Consider the following 18,456-nt stretch of genomic DNA (forward strand, 5'->3'; position numbering starts at 1 on the left):
GCCTCAGAATAAGCACCAGTATAAGTACCATTATTAAATTACCAGAAGAGACACACAATTCATTGTTGGAGGGATTTATGCTGCACATTATGACAGTGAACCTTCCTATGGTGTTGTTTCTTCTCTGAGTTACAAGGACTGCCTCTAAAGCCACGTCTTCTGTTTGTTGTACCTCAGCCTAAATACATTTTAAATGAGCTGCCTATGGCTTTAGTAAAAATGTTATATGATTTTTTGTTTGTTTTTTAGCTTGAGCAGAGACTGAATTACATTAGACTAACAGTAAGTCTGCTTTAAGTCACTGTTGTGCCTTCTGCCTGATTCTGAGTCCCATCTGGCAGTGCTGTGTAGTGCAGGGCCGGGCAGGGCAGGGCTTGGCACTGTGCACGGGGGGGACAGATGGTCTTACGTGTGATCTAGTTGGAGGTCCAGAGCGGTACCCCAGTAGGGACCCTGGCAGCTGAAAGCCTGTCCCGACGTCCACTTTCCTGAGTTAGTACTCCAATGATGATTGCAACGGGACGGGCCACACAGGTGTTATCCAGCCAGTCAGACACACCCTCTCGTAGCCACCTCATCCAACTGTTTTACTCCTGCTTAAATATTATTTTCCAACATATAAACAAGCATCAGTCAATGCACCAGAAATGATGTCAACTCCACCGGCGCGTTTTTGTGCTAAGACTCCAAAAGATGGACGCATCCAAGGGAAGACTGACAGAGTGGATTTGTCTTCATTAGCACAAGACCACAGAGACACTGATGTGGTTCTGGATTCTTGGAGATGAATTTTATGGCATAATTAACAAAGCAAAACAGTGAAGACGTTGTGTGAGCTGCATCATTGTTTGAGACACAGAAACTTCCCACAACTATCACATACCTCTTTTACTACTGTAATGTAGGATATTAGATGTGAGTTGTTACAACAAAACTTTCACTTTTCTCTTCTAATGTAACCACTACTACATAAGCATATGCATCTGCAGACGTTATTTTGTTGACTTCCAGCTTATCCACAGACTTTTTTCTTTGTAAGCTGCGTAGTGATTTTGGAGCATGTTTATGCACGTTATGCACCGGCATACATGTTTACATAAAACATCTACTGGACTCAAATAATGCCATAATTCTTCTGAAGCATTTGAACTAGTGTGACTGATAACCAAGTAGTCAGCTTTATAAGAACATCATCATGGATTGTGTAAAAATAAAGCAGCATGCTGTCATTGACGGCATTGAAAAAGCAACAAGGGCAAAAATATCAACTGCCCTCATACTGTGGCGGCAGCTGAAAAAATGCATTTATTTCAGCCAACCTCCGTGACTCCGGGCTGGCTGGGCTGATGTACTCCACGGTTAGTCAGCACTCCCTGCCACTTTGCCAGCTCAGCTTTTATTCCGTAGCCTGGAAATTGAGTTTTGCTTGCCCTGTAATGTACTCAAAACTACATCTGCAACTGACTGATAAATCTGCGCTGTGTTGCGCCTGACGGGTAGCTGTGAAAATGAAAATTCATCACGGCATGTTGCTGTGTCGGGGGGGAGGTCACATTAGATTTTCATCTCTGCTCCGAGTGAGGCCACAATGACCGTTTTGTCTGAAAATCTGCTTTTAAAGCTTTAATATTTTCTCAGCCTTAATTGGTTCGTTGAGATGACAGCTTCCTGGCTCGTTTGTAGCCACAGCTCTGGCTCCTAGCTGCGTGACTACACTCAGCGAGCAGATTCTTCTCTGATGTGTCAACAATATCTATTATTTGCTGAGGGACAATGGCTTTATATCTGCAGAGCAATAATTCCATGCTTGTGTGTGTGTGGTTACATACATGAGTGTGCTGCTCAGTCACCTTGATAAATACCACAAGATGACAGATCTTTATTGCAGAGCAGCAGGCGGGGTCTGACACACTCCAAAGACCAATTCCAGACTGTTAACAAGGCCTGGACCAGGAATACCTCACAGCGAAATGTCACAAGGCCTCCCTTTCCACACCTCTTTACTCTCCCTCCCACTCCCCGTCCACTCTGCCCTCAGCTCTCCCATGGACATTCCACGAATTGTAGTTCCTCTCTTTCAATTTGCCGACCATGTTACCTTGTTCCACAATATGCTGCCCTGGGGGATCATGGGTAGGCAAGAGCAGCAGCCCCGGCCAGGTCCGCAGAGAGCTGATAACCTTTCAGTGTTGCTTTAGCACACTGTGTAAAGAACAATCAGAGCTTATCACCACTGACGACAGGCGAATGCTAATTCAATATCCTGCAGACAGACTGCAGAGGCAGAGGGAGAGAATCAGTGGCTTTCACTGTGACAGGCCAACATTTTTCAGCAGACAAATAACTTTTAGAAGATTAAGGGTCTTTGGCCTTTTCTGCGCTGTAATCCGCTTCCTCAAAACAATACAGTGCCGAGAAAAAAAGTCACAAGCTCAAATGTTTTGATGGACCAGCTTGATAACAGCCTACCATGATGTTGTTTTTGATAAGTTTTTGCAATGTCCCAGCAATTATTTCAATCCATTGTTGCACTCGTTTTTTTGCCATTATGTTGTGTTTATGAAAGCAGAGATGGAAAACTGTGTTAATCCAGATTTTCACTTGGGTTTAGGTCTTGAATGTGTGTTTGCCATTTGCCAATCCATGTGTGAAAATGATGTCTCGTGCTCCCTGAACCATTATTTCACAATTTGAGCCCAATGCATACCGACGTTGTTATTTAGCTGACCTCGTTTTTCTGTCAGAGTACACGTATGTGACCTTTTCTGACCAGGCAGTGTATTTCTAAAAGTATATATCAACTTAACAGAGCCTTGTAGACGTCAAAGTGAAATGTTAATCATTTGTTTGTGTATACTTTTGCTTTTAAATGTATGGATGATGACATCACATGGCACACACTTGTTTTTCATTGTCCGGAACAAAATTTTATTCTGTTACTTTTTTTTATCATCCAATATCCACATTAAATCATTTAACGCTGCATTTGGGTAAAGAGTGATTTATGTTCTGACTGACAGTGTTCCTGAATCGCAACTGTAAAATTTCTATTCAATAGCCTAACAGTATATGATTTAAAAGCATTCATTACTTTTAGACATATTAATTCCAAAACACATTTGACACTCTAATGGTCACACTTGTCATTTTAAACATCACATTCTGCACACAGATCTCAGAGATTACTGCTGGCAGAACCATGTGAAGCTGAAGATTTCACTGTTTGTTCCCTTTTTCTCGATAAAGACATAAAGTTGTCTTTTTTGCTCACAGCTCAGTTGAAGAAACCTGTCACATCTCTCCCGCGGCTGGGATGCTGACATTGTCAGCCAGTGTTAACTTGGTGCGCCACAGGTAGTGTCTGCTTTAGCTGTGCACGTTTGGCAAAACACCTGACAGTTACAGTATGACAGCGGAGCAAGAGAAACACCTTTGATGCTGTAATAGTAAGTGACAGCACTGAACCATTCTGAAAGATGTTTCCTGTTTTGTCTCTTCCCTAATTTTGTGTCATCCATTTGATGTCTGATTTGAAACGATTGTATTCTAAACCAACATTATCTACATGTAGACATTTAAATCTATAACATTTGACACATGTCTCCATTGGATGACCTCAATGCAGACAAATAAACAAATTGTGACAATTTTGTGCAGCTGCAGTGAGATCAAGCTTTAGCAGGAGAATAATTTATGGACCAACAGCTGGTCTGTAAAGGTTACAACCAGAGGCAATTCAGACATGATGGTTCAACAAGATCCTAATTAAAATCCTACAGGCTTGTTCAACAACATGAAGATGCTTTCTTGTTTGTTCTAGAAATTCATGACATGTTTAAGTCAGTACCTGCTCTACCTTTCTAATCTGCGGCTTTGCCCTCTTTCGTCCTTTCAGCACGCATCGTGCGGAGCCGTCAGTGGTGTGAGATGGCTCCCTGCCTGGAGGGGGAGGTCTGCAGCCTCCTCTTCAACCGATCTGGCTGGACCTGCACCAAGGGCAGCGGTCGCATCAAGACCGTCACGGTAATTTTGAACACACAATATTAATACATGACATATGCACTTAACAGAATCACGGCCCCACAACATACCCCCCACTAACTTCCACAGTGGGTGGCTCCCACTGGGCTGATAGTGTCATGTGTGGCTTTAGCCCATAGCCAGAGGCAACGCATTCACTCTGCAGGTCAGCGACTATTTTTCGAAACGCTGCAGCACATCACTGTTAAATCACAAAGGGAAGAATACTTATGCTGCGCTGCTCTCTCTGTGAGCTGAAACTCCAAAGAATTGTCAGTGCATGGCCTCACTCACTGCAGTTACAGCACGTGTTAATGGCTTGATAACAATCCTCAGTGTAAATTGTCATTGCAGGTTACCTTATTAAAAAAATAACAATCTAATAAACAAACTGCTGGGTATTTCTTTTAATTTATTAAACAATTTATCCAAAGAGACGAACAAGCGTAATATCTTAGATATCGATATAATATCTAGAATGTGAGATTTCAGCAATCTCATAAGATCATTAAAAATCTAATTTTCTAAGACATAAATTAATCCATACAGTCTGGATAATACTGACACCTATTAAATTGTAGGCTACAGCAAAACTCATCAGCTATTTATCATTTAATGTTGCATTTTCCTGGTCAGTAAACATAGATCATAGCAGAGCACACACACACACACACACACACACACACACACACACACACACACACACACACTACACAAGCTCTGGTCCAAATCTTTGGTCGCTATAGACCGTGACAGTGGCCGTCTTTTTTTCTGTGTGGAACAGCCCAATTAACGTGCAGTGTATACCAGGTTTTAAAGGACTCATATTATACCCTATTTCTCCAAGTTAACCTAGTTGCCTGGTGTCCTAATGAACATGTCTATGACATGCTTTGGTCAAAATACCTTAAGGATGAAGCACCACAGCAGTTCAATCACCCTGCCAACACAGCCCTGCTCGGTTTTGAGTGCCTGTGTCTTTAAATGCAAATGAGACACAGGAAACTTCAACACATTGCCATCATATATAAAATGTATCCACTGGACATGTAAATCCTCTGAGGCTGGAAGATTGTGCAGAACTCTGTGCTGCACTGTGCAGCCAAGAATAGAACACTTCGCAGACTTTAGCTCTTTCGGATACTATTGCCCGCGTCTGCACTGTCGCGTTTTTTAGGAACAAAGTGGAGCTCCACAAGGCAACAATTCCAGGAATGTCTCATTGTGACGTAGCATTGAGTGCAGAAGTCAACATAGCATGTTTTATCTCCTGTACTTAGACTGAGAAGGACCACAAAACATGAGTGAGTCATCTTTTTTCACACTTGCCTACTCATAGTGCCTCAGAGTCCCTAATATTAGTATTTAGTAGTAAGTATTAAAATGAATAAAAAAGTTAACTTTGCATAATATGTCCCTTTAAGTGGATGTTGTTCTGAAGATTTTTAATGATCAATTCAGTTATCAAACTAATATCACATTTGAATCTACACTCTTCAGAACCCACTTGGATTTGAGCTGATATTGTAATACATACTGACACTAAAAGTAAAATAGTAAAACATACTGAAATGTAGTGCTGGTAATATAAAGTGTCCAGTCTTCAGCCTTTGTTTAAAAGCTGAAACTCTGCTTCTGTGGTCAGTTTTGTATAAAGTATGATTGCATTCACATGAGTGAACTACTCAGAACAGTTTCTTTCCTCCCTTCCCCCAAGTCTTCACCTTCCCTCCTACGCATCCAGTCTCTTAAACCCTACCCTCTGTACCCTTTTCTCCCAGACCTGTCACCCAGGGAGAGGCATGCAATAGTATTATGATCTTTATAGCAAAAATACTAAACTCATTCATGTCTATTCCACATGTGTATGTCTGGACCCTGGGGAAACTAGCAGCACAATGTTGTGCTGAGGGGCGAGCTTCTAAACAATAAACATCAATACACAGCTGATGGAAAACGACTGTGACATCACTCATTAGGATGCAGCCACCAAGCCAACGCAACATGCTGAGCTTGTTTTAATCACTGGTGTGCAGTTCAGCAGGAGGTTTGTGTGCCATTTGATTCATTGTCAGTTTACCTATTACTCAAAACAAACCTGTGCATGTGTGTAAGTATCAGAGGTGGTTTTTTTTCCCAGTAACACTGATGGAATTCAAATTTAATATGAATACAAGCAAGTTGGGATCAGACATTTGACATATCACTCGAATAATGATGGAAATAGCAGGAGCTGGTAACACCCTGTGACCTCTCTGTGACTCTGTGGGAGATGTAAATGAAAACAAAGCATGGTTAATATTTAAAACCTTCAATATGGTTGTCATCTGCTCCTCTGTAGGCCCCCTAGTGCTGAAACGTGCACCCAATGCCTCAGAGCTGCCAATTAATGCTGCAGTGATAACTGAGCCATTTCAACAACACACAGGATGATCACCTCATTTTAATTAATCTGATTGTTAAGTTGAGTTTTTTGTAATTATTGTTATTATTCATTTCAATGTAAAATAAGTAGCATTATAAATTAGGTTGAATGCAGATGAATAATAATTTTAAAAGGCACCTGCAGACTGATCAAACCCCTGCAGGCAGTACTGCTTGTCCAGTTAATGACTGAGTCACCATGGATACAGGTCTCACTGCCGCTGTGCGGTTCACTCCGTACCACTTGGCAATTTCACACTATGCAACTATATGCTCTAACTATGGAAACAGTCACCATCTGAAACAACATGATGTACATTATGTATTTTTGGGAATATAATATTCTTCAATATCAAATATAAATTTCTCCACAAATTATTTTAAGACCTCAAACTGTTTCTTAAATCTTTATTTTGATTCTTAATTTTAGCAGTTATCAATATTGACTTCCCAACAATGTCTAACACATGCAAATCAGATTTCAGATCAGATATTTGAAGAAGATGTGGTCATTTGAATGTAGGCACTCCTCAAACTGCTTTATGGAGAATTTTAGCCTCAAAGATGTACACCTTCTGGGAGCCAAGAGACAGAATCATCACATTTACATAGCACAACCCCCTACTTCTCATCACAGAAACTGAAATTGGAGCACAGATACTATTTTGTGGGCTACACAGAACAATACATATACAGTACATAAAACAAACTGGACATAACCTCTTAACATTTGAAAGGAAATAACTTCATCATCTGTTTTAGTTAGACTTAAGAGTTAGACTAATCTCAAATCAAATGAAATGCATTTATTACAAATATACAATACAAATACAAATGTTATTTATGATTAAATTATGTTAAACCAATGCCTTTTTTTTTAAAGAACTCTGAGCTCAAAAAGTTATTTTTTCAATGGCAACCTTCTTAGTCTTTACCCTTTCTGTTGTGCCTGCCATATCAGCCCACATATCAATACAAAAGTATTGGTAATAATCTATATAGATTGCGGTAGACTTTTTTTCCCAGCTGTAATCAAACAGGAACAGATACACAAAAATGTGCCTTTCATCTATGAAGATGTCAAAATTAGAATGACATCTTCACAGAGGGGATGTAACTCACAAAGTGAGTGAAACAACACAACACAGCATGTTGATGTCAGCAAGCGACGACAACATGGCCAGAGCAGGAGACACTGTTTTCCTCGTCACCAGGTACACAAGGCCAAAGGTCGGGCTGTCACTGTCTCTGTTGATTTTCACTCTCCCTCTTTAACTCTCTCGCTTGCTGTCTATTTATCTCTCGCTCCCTCTGCCTCGTCTGTCCAGCAGCTCCCGGGCAGCTGCGGCACATTTCATGCATATTTTCCCACTGTGTCCTAATCTATCCCGACGGCAGCACACACAGATGACTGAGTTGCTCTCGCTCTGATGTTTACAAAATATATTAAAATATCATATTCAGTGTCAAGCAGTTGAAGCTGAGCATGTTCTTCTTTCAGAAGTTAAAGTAACTACAAGTTATGCTTGTGTTTTTCTTTTTCATTTCACAAAAGAACAGAGGAGATATCCTGATTTTTTTGTTGTAAGACCTAAATTAAGTGTAAAACACACTTGAAGATAAAATGAGAAATCAAAATTAAAAATAAGGATTAATCAGGCTGGAGTGTGAAGGGGAGCAAGTACATAGAAGAAATATGTTATGATTACGAGAGAAGCCACCGCCTCCCCGGGCACATAACTGTGTTACATTCATGTACAATTAGTGTGACATTGTGTGATTTCAGAGCTGCAGTCGCTTTTCACGCTGTGCATCACAGGTTTGACGCACAGTGGAGTGAGCCGCTAAGTGACAAATGTATCTGATGGTGTCAGATCATGCAGGAAATCATGCATCCAATAAAACATTTTGTATGATGTTGATATCGATCTATCCATGTGTGGCCTCAATTGTTTTTTGCAGAATCTAAATGAGTGCCAAATCACCCATTGAATCCAAATGATTACTGCTGCTTTTTTTTTTTTAAACCCAAGTTCAGTATTTGTGACTTAATTACAGTTAAAAAACGACTTTGAGGTTCAGTCTGATTTGAATCCATCTGTATTTTGTGAGCTGACGAGGCGGAAAAACACTTGTTTGAGTGGCAGCCTCATTAATGTTTACAGGGTGTGCAAACATCCTGCAAATGTAATAAGCAGCAGATGATATGAAAGCTTGATTCACTTTATTTGACATGTTAAATAAAAGGAGTAGCCTCCTTACTTTAAACACTATTTTCACTAATTAATTTATTACTATCAAGTTCTTATGTCTGTAGGCCATAAACAAAAGTAGCTTAGATATGGACTGGGTTCTTCCTGAAGCCAAAAAGGAAGAAAGAATATATTAAATGGCCACTAGTTTTAGATTTATGAGTTTGAATGAGCCTACTTCTCACTTGATTTATAAAATCAGTAAACATTTTCCTGACAAGTTAATGGTCTTTTATGCTAGTTTCATGGCTTCCTGATGCCAATTTCATAAATTGTGTCCCCCTTTATAGTTCTTAGTTTTGCATTTTTCCTGCGGAAATGATTATGAGCTTTGAGCTGCATTTTTCAATTCAGTGGCTGTTTGAGTTAACCACACAACATATTTAAATTTTAAATTTCCTTTCTTATAGATGTATGCAGCATTTTTGGGGTGCAGCACCTGTCTTGTCTGCGAGTTTGTCTCAAGTGTCCAGTAAGTAAAGGACGTAGTAAAGACTTACTGTAAGAGACAGAATTTCTAATCAGATGACACATTAATGCAGGCCAGTCTTAGTTTTAGTTTCTCAGTCATCAAAAATAAAAAATAATTTAGGTACAATATACACTGGAGCATATAACTGCACCTGTAAATATGGTGCAAAAATGTTAAACATTGCAAACAAACAGCAATAAATATAAGTTAATTTCTAAATTCATCATAAAATCAAAAAAGAATTATGGGTGTTAATGGGTGACTCATTATCCTTTCATATATGCTGAAAAATGACCTTGATAAAACAGCTTTAGACAAAAATCTCAGTAGCATACTTTATAGGATCTTACCAGGTAAGATTGCTGTATTATAAATATTAATAAAAACAGATGAATGATGTGATGTGTTGAAATAAAGCACCAACCGTGTTAATAAAATAATATATGGCCTGTATACCTGCGTTTCACACAGACATATTTCAGTTTGCCCTCCTGAGTGTGTAGCTCAGGGTGGCACTGCCAGGTCACACTCTCCAGCCTAACCTGCTAATGGAGTTTGCATATGCAGCCCGCTCTCCTCTGCCAGCTCGCCATTAATATGAATCACTCTCTGGAGGCCCCCCAAACAAGCTGGCAATTTGTCTTCACTAGTGAGCTGCTGAAATATCTACACATGATATTCTTGATGGCCGAAAGTGCATTCAGGAGGGGGCGGGGCGAGGTGTTATGAGATTGGTTTCATGCACTTGACAGGGAGGGTGTGGATATGAATTGCAAGGTTACACAAAAGCGTGTGTGTCGTGTGCTGTATGTGTGTGTGTGAATGTATGGAAGGTCGAAAAAGCCATCAGGTGGAAAATTGGCAAGACAGAGAGACGAACAGACAGAATTAAGGTGATTCCTCTGCTTTCAGGGGAACAAGTGGGCTGTACGATTGCATCACTTGCTTGGTGAGAACTCTTCTGAAGTCTCTTATCGTCGTTTGCTAATCAAGTGATGGACATGAAATGAAACTCCAAAATGTCTCTTCAACAATCAGACTTTTTTTCCCCAGATATTATGTTCCTGGCTTCATGTGTTTTTCAGCAGAAAAAGCTGAAACTCTGATTGGATCATTTTCAGACTGCAGTTTATTAATGCTCCGCCCCTGTAGACAATTGACTACAAACCAAATCTTCCAACACCCACAGAGGAAATGCTTTTGCTTGAGCTATTGTGCAGCCTGGACAGAAAAAGTTGTAGTTGGAAAAATGAACAGCAGACATATACACACTGCACCATCTGGGAGGTCAGAGGGGCTTGCATCATATTTTTTTTTCCATTTCTTTCTCTTTCTGTCTTACCCCCCACCCCCCCACTGATGGCTCTCCTCCAGCTATGTTGTCTTTGTTCCAGTGTCAGACAGGCCGCAAAACTAGTGTGTGTGTGCTCTTGTCGCCGCTTCTGTAAACATGAAGTCATCATTGCCAGTTAGCTCTGCAAGCTTTTTGAAATGTGCCACAAAATCTTGATGTGCATAGGACAAACAAAGAGGCAAAGGGTGTATATCTCACTGACAAAATAGAATAAAATAAAGCACAATAATTATTGGTGGCAGTGCATCACAACCAATGCGAACCAAACACACAACAGACAGAAGTTGTGAAATTCTCACCTCTTTCATAAAAGGTGAGAATAAAAGGACATGATGGCGTTCCTCCACAGTGTCATTATGTAACACTTTTCTACCACCTCGCTTTTAAAGGCCTCACTATCCACAACAAACAACCAGGCAACCAAGTCATTTATCACCATGGTCACTGCGGTGCTGGCAAACCATCTGACCTGAGAGAGACTTATAATGAGTTCACTTCTCAATGCAACACGGATCTCAGAAACACGACTGCTTGTCTGCAGCTTCTCCAGATGCGTCATCCGACCGGAAAGTTTTGGGTTTGATCCCTGGCCTGGTCTATAGTGCCGATGTGTCCCTGTGCAAGACACTTAACCCCGGCAGCATGTTGTTATGATAGATGTATGAGAGAAAAATAGCTCTGCACATTGAGCGCTGCATGAATTGTGAGAATGAATGGGTGTGAACGGTTGAATGACAAACCTGTAAACTACATAAACATTTACATTGAAGTCTTCTGACAATCCATCCATCTTCTACTGCTTTATCCTCCACATGAGGGTCGCGGGGGGTGCTGTGCCAATCTCAGCTGACATAGGGCGACATAGCTGGACAGTTCGCTAGTCCATCACAGGGCCACACATACCAAACGATGTATCAATGAATCGAGAAAATAATCCACAGACGATTAGAATAATAATAATCGATTATGAAAATGATCATTTGTTGCAGCTCTCCAAACAACCATTCACGCTCTCATTCACATCTATGGTCAATTTAGAGTGTCTTGCCTAATCCCCAAATCTGCATGTTTTTCGACTATGGGAGGAAACTGGAGAACCTGGAGAAAACCCACACACACACAGGGAGAATAAAGGCCTTTGTTCCAACCCCGGGTCTTCTTGCTGCGTCGCTTACAATACAGTATATACTTAATCAGAAACACCAAAAATAATGAATTTATCCTGCAAGGTGTGTCTGTTAGTACTTATCGTTTGTCCAAAAACTACACACAAAAGAAAAGAAAATGGTTTGCCGAACTTTACAAAAATTACTTCATTTACATTTAAGCATTTAGCAGACCCTTTTATCCAAAGCATCTTACAAAAGAAGAATTAGCTACGTAGACGTAGTCTTGGAAAGAACTCCACTTGATAGGAACAGCAGACTGCTAAGTGCTAGGACAGAAGATGCTCATGGAAGAGCTGGGTTTTCAAGAGCATCTGTACTTCTGGGCTTCTGTTCTGAACTTTAATCTGTTATGAGGACAACTTGATTATCAAAAGCATATCAATCGATAACATAGAATATCCCAGGTGTAAATAATCACATGAATGATGGCTGAGTTCCATTTTCTACAGTTTTGTCAGGATCAGGGTGACACTGTTTTTTTGTCACCCCACACCAGTGAGGACAGGCAGGGAAGGTGGGGAAAGAGGGACAGGTAATTGGGAAATGATATGCGACAAATGTTTCAGTAAAACTGGGTGACTTTCTATGCAGGTACAACGCAACGATTAACCTCTGTCAACGAGGTTATGTTTGTTCTGTTCTGTTTGTCTGTTTGTGAGCAGAATTAATCACATCTGATCAAATCTGGGTTGTAGGTTATGGCATTTGGTGCTGTTGTGTGTTTTTTTTGTTCTTGAAAGTGAGACAGATAGTGAGGTTTTCCTTTACATGCTTGAATTTTAAAATTTTAATATGCTACTAAAAGATGCAGATGCAGACACCCACACAGCTCACACGCTATACAAACTGCTATCTTGCTGCTGATGCAACACAACCGCTTTAGACAAAAATACAACATTAGTCAACCAGAAAAGCAGAGCTTTCTGTGTCTGATTTATGACTTTAAAAGCTGCTTTGTCTTTGGGAAAAAACTGTTTTTTTGTTATATTTAAACCTCAACTCTGTATGTAGTGATTCATAGGTGCTTCATGTGTGTATGCCACCAAATAGCATTTTGCAGAAACTGATGAATTACAACAGTGTTAGAAACAAACCGACCACAGTTGGTTCTGTGCAAATGAAGACAATCTATCTGAAAGGAGTGTGTGTGCATGTGTGTGTGCGTGCGTGCATGCGTGCATGCGTGCGTCAACCATAAAAATTAACCCTTAAAATGGCTTGGGTTTAGGGTTAGAATTACATTTAGGTTAGGGTTAAACACGTGGCTGTGATGATGATGGTGAAGGTTAGGGTAAAAGGGATAGGGAATGCATTTTGTCTATGACTGTCCTCACTAAGAATGCTGCACAATGTCCATGTCAGGCCCAGTAGTCAAACCTCGTCCTAATGAGGCAGAATCTAATTTCTGAGGAACGAGAACTGGAGTTAGCATGTTCTCCCCAGTGTGTTTCTCCGAGTTCTACAGCTTCCTCTCACAGTCTAAAAACATGCAAAATGGAGATTAGGTAAATTGGACACTCTAAATTGACCGTAGGTGTGAATGTGAGAGTGAATGGTTGTTTGGAGAGCTGCACAGAACAAATATTTTCTTAATCGATTAATCTGTGGATTCTTTTCTCGATTCATTGACTAATTGTTTGGTCCAGAAAATGTCAGAAAATGTGTAGAAAACGTTGATCAGTGTTTGTTAAACCTGTCGAACGTCTTGTTTTGTCCACAAACCAAAACTATTCTGTTTTAATGAGTTCGTTGTTATGTGGAGCAAAGAAACGAAGAAAATATTCACATTCACAAGAAGCTTAAACAATCAAATATTTATTTTTATTTTTTTGTGACCCCATCTATCAACATGTCAGCTGAGATTGGCACAGCACCCCCCACATCCCTCATGTGGAGGATAAAGCGGTAGAAGCTGGATGCATGGATGGTGTAGTTAAGTGCTAATAATTGAATCGTGGTTAGGTTAGGTTAAGGTTAGGATTAGGCATTAACTGGCTATGGTTATAATTAGGGATAAGACTTTGTTCAGGCTGTCCAAATGAATGGAAGTCAATGCCTTTTCCTAAGAAGAACACACAGACTTCTTTGTGTGTGTGTCAATGTTATTTTAATTTTATAGCGCTATATTTATATTCTGGGTATATTCTATCAGTTAATTTCTCTGAGAATAAATATATTTTCCAAGATTCCTTTATTGCTCTTTTGGCTCTCAGTCTAATTTGTACTTGCATTAGTGTGTATGTGATATCACACTTACCCTGATCACACTCGTGTGTGTATTATTTTTTTTTTAGCTTATGTAAATTGCAGATTTTTGTTCTTCAGCGACTCTCGTGTTTGTCACTGAGCTGCCTTCTGAGGCTTCTTGCCAGCAGATTTGTATTCTCAGTGGGTTGCCGTCTCGAGATAAAGGTGGTCTTTGATGGTGAAATCACTTTCATCAGGTGCTGCAGCGCTGTGACCAGCAGCATTCATTTAGTCTAAATAAAATGCATAATGAGACAAGTGAAGTGGGTTATTTCTTGCATAGAAATGCGAACGTACAGTAAACAGTACAGTATGTGCCCGAAGTAATAGGATTTGGTATGATTGATCTAGTATCTTATACAGCGGGAAATAGTAGAGAGAGGAAATAACACTGAAGGTCATCAATGTTTTAATGTTGACAAAAAGGAAAACAAGCCTGAGCATTTACAAATATCAGACATCATGTCCTCCTATTGTCTGGTTTTCAGTCTCATTTGCAGTTTATTAAACCCTGAGCGCCAGCAAGTACATTCCAACACATATTAACAGCTAACATCATTAAGTGGACAGTTATGTTGAGCAGCAGCAATTCAAACCTGCAGTTTATTGAAACTAGAAGCTGTAGCGCTATAACCAGCAGCATTTGTTTAACCTAAGTAACATTGTAATGAGAGAAATAAAGTGGGTTGTTTCTTGCATAGAAACGCAAACATAAAGTAAAAATGTGCCCTAAGTGAAGGAATGTGCTATATACGGTCTTGTTTCTAACATAATAAGAGATGTTAGAGAGGAAAAACAGCAAGTCAATTCCAACATTTCTTTATATCTTCGAGAGAATATTGTTTTTATTTGATAACTTTATAAAACAGACTATGTTTTTGCTGCAGCAGCAGGCTTTGCAACAAGAAAGATCCAAAGCTGCAATTAACTGAAACTATTATTTTCAATTAATTGTCAGTCTTGAGTGCACCGCCATACTTTCTGCGATACATACATCAGACAGAAGAACATTAGTGTCCAGCTCATTCATTTTATGTTTTCCTGGCTCCCCTCCAGGCTTTCATATACATTGCTGTTTCGTGAATTAAAAGTCTGCCTGCCATATTGTATGCAAGCACTTCTCTCTAGATCATCATGGAAAAACATACGGTGGCCTTCCACTGTACATTTCTAAAATGACTGATGTTCAAACAGTATGCCTGTCGCCGGTAAACACACGTGGAGTTCACAGAGGTTACCGTTGATAAGCAGATATACTCTCTCTTTCAGTGTCATTCTCAGATCTCCTATTTATCAAGAGGAAAGGAAAAATGTGCTCCTTGGGCTTCACCTCATCTGTTTGTCAGATGCTGTGGCGTGATCATCAGTCTTGAGGAGACAGCGTGTGGACTGATGCAGAAAATATATTGAAATAGGTTAGATTGATAGAGTTGTTATGAACACGGAGAAATGGCTAAACAAAGCCCTGGCGTTGTGTGATTGAACGCGTACAGTGTGCTGCATAAAGTGTGCTTCGTTATTACATTTACATTATCCTCTATCTACTTTGGAAGGCATTCCGATTGAAACACAGCAATGTGTTGTTTTGTTGTTGTTGGTTTTTGTTTCCTGTGCTGCTGTCATCATCTATTAAAGCAGTTCTTTATTCAGTTTTACTTCAGCAGTCATGAGTTACACCCACTTTCTTCTTTGCCTGTGACCGCGGATGAATGTGGTCCCATCTGCTGTCACTTTTAGCACATTCTACACCGCTTACCTTTTAGAAAATCTGTCATAGCCAGGCTTTGTACTGCCATTTTTTTACCCATGCACACAGCTCGACTCTAGAGCTTCATCTGGTGTGAAAATCGTCAGAGCCATAGGCCACGTTTCAGCGTTGGCTTTGTGTAATAAGCAATGCAGAGAGCCTCTTTATGGACTGGACACATTTCAGTGAGCTCAGCGTTAACCCTATTTTAAAGCTCTGACGCTTTCTGTGCCCTTTGGATCTTTTGTTTATGCATTTTTAATAAATTGTTTAGCGCTTTTCCACTGATGCAGAGTAGACCGCAAACGTTTATTCATTATTTTACCAATTTTAAATGCTGTAGTAGCCCCAAAAACCTTTAGTTGTAAACAGCAGATACTCATGCACTTACAGTATGTTGATATTTATTCTTCGTTAAATGACTTATTTCTATATATATATATATATATATATATATATATATATATATATATAGATCTATATCAGGATCACAAATGTATGATTGGAGATATTAGGCTATAATTAATTAATTAATTAATTAATTAATTAATTAAAAATCCTTTAGTAAGTTTCAATGTGTTATATGTTTATGCTTGTTCCTCTGCAGGTCAGTGTTTTACAAACTCAGCCAGTGATCAGATGATAAATGATGATCTTTAAAGATTAAAATCACCTGCTCACATGTTTAATAACAATACAATTATGGAATATATTTTATTATGACTAAGCCCATTTACCACATTTTACATACACACCACAGCTAAGAACTTTTAAATGCATGTTCAGGCTCTGGAAACTTGTTTGAGTATTGTTATACATCATCATTTACAATATGTCTGAATGTATTTTCATCAAACTAACTAATTAATCTGCCTTTAAACTGCATCATTATGCAACTATAATGTGAAATGTATTTACTAAAAAAAAAACTCAATGACCAATATAACAAACTGGGAAGACGAAGAACCTACAACTGTGAATGGGAAATAAATGGTGTACATGTCAAATACATGTTAAAATATATTAATTGTTTCTATTTCTAATGGATCATGTGAGGGGGGTTCTAGGAGTAATCACAAACTCACTTAGTCTTCCTCCAGGGTCAGCCTTATAATATATATATATAAGATATAATTTGTAACATGTTTGCTTTAAAATATCTAAAAGCGACAGAACTAATGTTATATCTTACAGCAGTCACAACATTCCCAACAGTCTTTAAATCCATATAATTCTTTTCAAGGTAACAGACAGGATCATTTTTGTTGCCTCGTCCATGTCCCCCATGTGTCCTGTTAGGACATGTGGGACAAAAGTGAGGAAGGAAGGAACATTTTGGCACATTCTGCCACTGAAGCTGTCCCTGTGAAGTGCAGATGCACAGGGGAACCAACTGAGACAATCTGAGACATGTGTTACTGATACTGTGCCTTTTAAATGGTTTTGTCAAGTCTTAGGTCTTGAAATTTGAGTCTCAGAAGTTCTGCTCTCCTCAGCCGTGTTTTCAGCCACAGCACAGTAGGCAGTTGTTACCAGCAGAACCTCATGTCTGCGGCCGATGCCTTGGTACATCAGGCTCATCCACACAGAGTTTTCAGTGAGCCATAGCTGTGCTTGTTAACCTAATGACAACAGAAGCTTGAGTGGCTAGTAATGACCTGGACTTCTGTGAGTCTCCAGTGGATGGAATCAACTAAGTCCTGTGCAGGAGTCTACTTATTAAGAGGCACCTCAGGGAAAGATTTTTAGTTACTGCAGTGATGGCACAGTGCCTGTCTCTGTAATGGCTGGGTGGACTGCTGGTGAGAATTTGTTTTGCAGCTTGAAATGCAACCAAATGTACAGTCTTGGCTTTGTTTTATCTCAAGTGCTGAGAAAACAGGCTGTCTGCTCTACCTACAGTTGTGTTTTTCCCTCTCAGACATAATATATATATATATATATATTTATATATACTGTATATATCCCTGGAAGTTGTAATGCTACCCTGGCTGTGGATGTGTCTTTGATGCGGAGCATAGTCGATAGTAAAAAAATACTTTGATCCCTAAATATGCCGTGGTGGTGATAAGGAAAGGAGTTAATTGAATGCCTTAATATTTTTTGACGGTCTCCAGCAGCACTTGCTCAAAGATCGAGGCTACGTGCATCTCATTTGGACTGTGAAACTTTTATCATTCATGCACACTGCACAATGTTTACATGTGATGGTGATATGAGGGCGCCCCCGAGCTCAGAGACAAGGTCCAAATGTTTGAAAATAACCAATTAGTGAAGCTGTTATTAATGTGTGCCTCATTTTCTCCCTCTCGCACGCCTTATCTGTGAATCTTCCTCATCCTTTATGCCAGCGGTAGATAAATGTGTCTTCGGTGTCCTTGGATTTCCTGTCGTGTAAACAGCAGAGGTAGGGAGCTTTGTTTACCCCTCTGCATAGCAGGCAAACAGCCGGCTCTGTCTCTCCTGCACGGTTACTCCCACGGGGCCAAATTCACCTTGTTACCCTTTTAATTAGTAGGTGCAGTTAATAGTGCTGTCCACTTCTGCCGCCTTAGCACTCTGCTCTGACTTCAAGTATCCCTCCAATCGATAGCCACGACTTGGACTGAGACAGGGAAATGAGTGAGTGGTAAGGAGATCTATTGTGGGAACAGCTCAGGTGCTAAAGAGAATGCAAACAACATTCCCTTTGAAGGAACTTTTGAGCCCATGTAACACCAACTATTCCTTCTCCTTGTTTTCGTCTACATTGGAAGGGATAACAAGGTCAT

At 39.8% G+C, this 18,456-nt stretch overlaps 1 protein-coding gene across 1 annotated transcript in view; it reads left to right on the top strand.

Annotated features, from left to right (window-relative positions):
* tafa5l (TAFA chemokine like family member 5, like) overlaps window positions 1-18,456 on the top strand; it is a gene marked incomplete at both ends in the record, with an annotated part of 45,033 nt that overhangs the window by 25,560 nt on the left and 1,017 nt on the right. The window contains one exon of the mRNA XM_083894472.1: window positions 3,896-4,023. Coding sequence (XP_083750598.1) covers window positions 3,896-4,023 — 128 coding nt within the window. The remainder of the gene's footprint in view (window positions 1-3,895; window positions 4,024-18,456) is intronic.

The sequence above is a fragment of the Microchirus variegatus genome (genome assembly GCF_963457635.1).
Source record: "Microchirus variegatus genome assembly, chromosome: 9".
Lineage (NCBI taxonomy): Eukaryota > Metazoa > Chordata > Actinopteri > Pleuronectiformes > Soleidae > Microchirus > Microchirus variegatus.